Raw genomic sequence first — 5,000 nt, forward strand, 5'->3', positions numbered from 1 at the left:
GAGCCCTGAGATTGGTCGGGAAGTACTCGGACGAGAGGACGTACGGCACGGGGTGGACGCCGATGTCGCAGAAGAAGAGGGCGACGGTCACGCACACGGTGGGCACCCACTTCAACCTGGGACGCGTCGGGAGAAATTAATTAATACTTTTTGGAAGTCTACTTGTAATCCGTATTTTATGGTTGATGTGATATTTTACTCGTTATGTGATACAAGTTAGTGGAAGAGATGTGAATGCGATTTCCGGAGGTCCCGCGGAGGCGCTCACCTGGCGTAGGTGTCGTCGCCCGGCTCGGCGCCCTCGGCCAGGTAGACGTACGTCCCGAGGATGAGGAGGCAGGCGGCGTTGACGGCGTGAGAGCCGATGAGGCAGTTCCTGCGGCCGACGCGGTCCATGAGCAGGATGGCCGCCAGCGTCCCGCCCACCTTGAGCGCCCCCGCGATGGCCGTGATGGCGTCGGGGTCGAGCGGCGCCCCCGTGGCCTGCAGGACGCGCGCCGTGTAGATCATGAACACGAAGTTGCCGCTGAGTTGCATGAGGGCGAACAGGACGATCACGACGGCGATGCGCTTGAGCACGTCCGCCTTCAGCAGGTCCCGCCAGCCGCCGCCGCCGCCCCCGCCGCCCACGCGGTTCCGCCGCTCCAGGTCGGCCACCTCCGCCTCCACGTCGGCGTAGTCCCCGCGCAGGCGCCGCAGGATGACGAGCGCCTGCTGACGACGCCCCTTGACCACCAGGTAGGACGGCGACTCCGGCAGCAGGGAGGAGCCGGCCAGGAGCAGCAGCGGCGGCAGGATGCACACGAAGGCGAGGATGTGCCACGGGAGCACGTAGCCGAGGGACACGGTGTACAGGCCGCCCAGCACGATGCCCATGGTGGGGATGGTGGCCATGGTGCCGCGCAGGTGGGCGTCCGACAGCTCTACCACAAAGGCGTAGCCGGCGATGGTGGTCATCCCGCCCGCGAGGCCGAGGATGAACCTAAGAGGAAGCGTCGGGAGGAAGCGAGAGTTATCTGCAATGTCCATAACACGAACCTTATCTCAGGATAATTGTTCTTCGTAAACCCTGATTTATTTCCTTCACTATCATTTACATTTAAAAAAACACACACACACAAAAAGAAGAACCTAAATTCTAAAAATCAGATTTTTTTTTTTACTCCCTCAATTACAAATACAAATCATAATAAATAAAAAATAAAATGAAACCTCACCACCACAACCTCTAAACGAACCAGAAAAAAAGAAGACCACGACATTTAATTCTAAGAAAATAAACATTACCTTCCGGTGAGGAGCACAGGAGGATTAGGTGCCAGGCCGTTGATGAGCCAACCCACTATATAAGGAATCACAATGAGTTGCAGGGACCGCCGGCGCCCCACGACACTCACGAGGATTCCGGCCACCCAGGCACCGAACAGCGTCCCGAGGTATACGAGGCTTCCTGCGGCGCGAGGAGGGGGTGAGGGGGGTTGGGAAGGGAGGGGGGTTGTTGTGGGGAGGGTGTGTGTGTTTGTGGGGAGGGTGTGTGTGTGTGTCTGTGGGATGTGTGTGTTTGTGGGTGTGTCTGTGTGTGTGTCTGTGGGATGTGTGTGTGTGTGTGTGTGTGTGTGTGTGTTTGTAACATATGCGCATGGATAGAATATATCTAGACAAGCACATACACATAGATACACGCTCACGCACATACTCCCCCTAACATGCAACTTATATCCACACTTACAAATACACGTGCACACCTCAACTGTATATCCACCCCTACACACACACGCACACACACACATACACACACACACACACACACACACACACACACACACGTACACCCCCAACCCCCTTACCACCCCCTCCCCCCCCTACAAACCCACACACCCTTCCACAATCCCATCCCTCTTCCCTCTTTCCTAACCCCCACCCCCCCCACCCCCACCCCGACACACACACAAACACAAACACACAAACACGCCCTCATAGACCAAACAGGCTTTAACTAATTAACTAACCTGTCATGTCCTTTTCCGCCGACGTAAGAGTGATCTCAGTGCCAACCAAAGTGGCATTGTTCTCGGCCATGTCAGAGAGTGCCGGGGAGGGCCAGGGCAGCATGGCACCCAGGGAGAAGTAAGACAGTCCCACCAGACTCACCAGACCCAGCTGATGAGAAATGAGTAAAGGTCAGACCCAGCTGTCGAGAAATGAGTAAAGATCAGACCCAGCTGTCTAGAAATGAGTAAAGATCAGACCCAGCTGATGAGAAATGAGTAAAGGTCAGACCCAGCTGATGAGAAATGAGTAAAGATCAGACCCAGCTGTCGAGAAATGAGTAAAGATCAGACCCAGCTGTCGAGAAATGAGTAAAGATCAGACCCAGCTGATGAGAAATGAGTAAAGATCAGACCCAGCTGTCGAGAAATGAGTAAAGATCAGACCCAGCTGATGAGAAATGAGTAAAGATCAGACCCAGCTGTCGAGAAATGAGTAAAGGTCAGACCCAGCTGTCGAGAAATGAGTAAAGATCAGACCCAGCTGATGAGAAATGAGTAAAGATCAGAACCAGCTGATGAGAAATGGGTAAAGGTCAGACCCAGCTGTCGAGAAATGAGTAAAGATCAGACCCAGCTGATGAGAAATGAGTAAAGATCAGACCCAGCTGATGAGAAATGAGTAAAGATCAGACCCAGCTGTCGAGAAATGAGTAAAGGTCAGACCCAGCTGTCGAGAAATGAGTAAAGATCAGACCCAGCTGTCGGGAAATTAGTAAAGATCAGACCCAGCTGATGAGAAATGAGTAAAGATCAGACCCAGCTGATGAGAAATGAGTAAAGATCAGACCCAGCTGATGAGAAATGAGTAAAGATCAGACCCAGCTGATGAGAAATGAGTAAAGATCAGACCCAGCTGTCGAGAAATGAGTAAAGGTCAGACCCAGCTGTCGAGAAATGAGTAAAGATCAGACCCAGCTGTTGGGAAATGAGTAAAGATCAGACCCAGCTGTCGAGAAATGAGTAAAGATCAGACCCAGCTGATGAGAAATGAGTAAAGATCAGACCCAGCTGATGAGAAATGAGTAAAGATCAGACCCAGCTGTCGAGAAATGAGTAAAGGTCAGACCCAGCTGTCGAGAAATGAGTAAAGATCAGACCCAGCTGATGAGAAATGAGTAAAGATCAGACCCAGCTGTCGAGAAATGAGTAAAGGTCAGACCCAGCTGTCGAGAAATGAGTAAAGATCAGACCCAGCTGTCGAGAAATGAGTAAAGGTCAGACCCAGCTGTCGAGAAATGAGTAAAGATCAGACCCAGCTGATGAGAAATGGGTAAAGATCAGACCCAGCTGATGAGAAATGAGTAAAGGTCAGACCCAGCTGTCGAGAAATGAGTAAAGAACAGACTCAGCTGTCGAGAAATGAGTAAAGATCAGACCCAGCTGATGAGAAATGAGTAAAGATCAGACCCAGTTGTCGAGAAATGAGTAAAGATCAAACCCAGCTGATGAGAAATGAGTAAAGATCAGACCCAGCTGTCGAGAAATGAGTAAAGATCAGACCCAGCTGTCGAGAAATGAGTAAAGATCAGACCCAGCTGTCGAGAAATGAGTAAAGATCAGACCCAGCTGTCGAGAAATGAGTAAAGATCAGACCCAGCTGATGAGAAATGAGTAAAGATCAGACCCAGCTGATGAGAAATGAGTAAAGATCAGACCCAGCTGATGAGAAATGAGTAAAGATCAGACCCAGCTGTCGAGAAATGAGTAAAGATCAGACCCAGCTGATGAGAAATGAGTAAAGATCAGACCCAGCTGTCGAGAAATGAGTAAAGATCAGACCCAGATGTCGGGAAATGAGTAAAGATCAGACACAGTTGATGAGAAATGAGTAAAGATCAGACCCAGCTGTCGAGAAATGAGTAAAGATCAGACCCAGTTGATGAGAAATAAGTAAAGATCAAACCCAGCTGTCGGGAAATGAGTAAAGATCAGACCCAGCTGTCGGGAAATGAGTAAAGATCAGACCCAGCTGTCGAGAAATGAGTAAAGATCAGACCCAGCTGATGAGAAATGAGTAAAGATCAGACCCAGCTGTCGAGAAATGAGTAAAGATCAGACCCAGTTGATGAGAAATGAGTAAAGATCAGACCCAGCTGTCGAGAAATGAGTAAAGATCAGACCCAGCTGATGAGAAATGAGTAAAGATCAGACCCAGCTGATGAGAAATGAGTAAAGATCAGACCCAGCTGATGAGAAATGAGTAAAGATCAGACCCAGCTGTCGAGAAATGAGTAAAGATCAGACCCAGCTGATGAGAAATGAGTAAAGATCAGACCCAGCTGATGAGAAATGAGTAAAGATCAGACCCAGCCGTCGAGAAATGAGTAAAGATCAAACCCAGCTGTCGGGAAATGAGTAAAGATCAGACCCAGCTGTCGGGAAATGAGTAAAGATCAGACCCAGCTGTCGAGAAATGAGTAAAGATCAGACCCAGCTGATGAGAAATGAGTAAAGATCAGACCCAGTTGATGAGAAATGAGTAAAGATCAGATCCAGCTGTCGAGAAATGAGTAAAGATCAGACCCAGCTGATGAGAAATGGGTAAAGGTCAGACCCAGCTGTCGAGAAATGAGTAAAGATCAGACCCAGCTGATGAGAAATGGGTAAAGGTCAGACCCAGCTGATGAGAAATGAGTAAAGATCAGACCCAGCTGTCGAGAAATGAGTAAAGATCAGACCCAGCTGATGAGAAATGAGTAAAGATCAGACCCAGCTGATGAGAAATGAGTAAAGATCAGACCCAGCTGTCGAGAAATGAGTAAAGATCAGACCCAGCTGTCGGGAAATGAGTAAAGATCAGACCCAGCTGTCGAGAAATGAGTAAAGATCAGACCCAGCTGATGAGAAATGAGTAAAGATCAGACCCAGCTGATGAGAAATGAGTAAAGATCAGACCAAGCTGTCGGGAAATGAGTAAAGATCAGACCCAGCTGTCGAGAAATGAGTAAA

General features: G+C 49.4%; 1 protein-coding gene across 1 annotated transcript in view; it reads right to left on the reverse strand.

Annotated features, from left to right (window-relative positions):
- LOC122255310 (facilitated trehalose transporter Tret1) overlaps positions 1-5,000 on the reverse strand; it is a 15,471-nt gene that overhangs the window by 629 nt on the left and 9,842 nt on the right. Inside the window, exons 3-6 of the mRNA XM_043019277.2 lie at positions 2,010-2,160; positions 1,288-1,450; positions 269-982; positions 1-116 (exon numbers count right to left, since the gene is read on the reverse strand). The exon at positions 1-116 is cut by the window's left edge and continues 2 nt beyond it. Coding sequence (XP_042875211.1) covers positions 1-116; positions 269-982; positions 1,288-1,450; positions 2,010-2,160 — 1,144 coding nt within the window. The remainder of the gene's footprint in view (positions 117-268; positions 983-1,287; positions 1,451-2,009; positions 2,161-5,000) is intronic.

The sequence above is a fragment of the Penaeus japonicus genome, unplaced genomic scaffold (assembly GCF_977035675.1).
Source record: "Penaeus japonicus unplaced genomic scaffold, GWHDUDI00000001_assembly GWHDUDI00000016, whole genome shotgun sequence".
Classification (NCBI taxonomy): domain Eukaryota; kingdom Metazoa; phylum Arthropoda; class Malacostraca; order Decapoda; family Penaeidae; genus Penaeus; species Penaeus japonicus.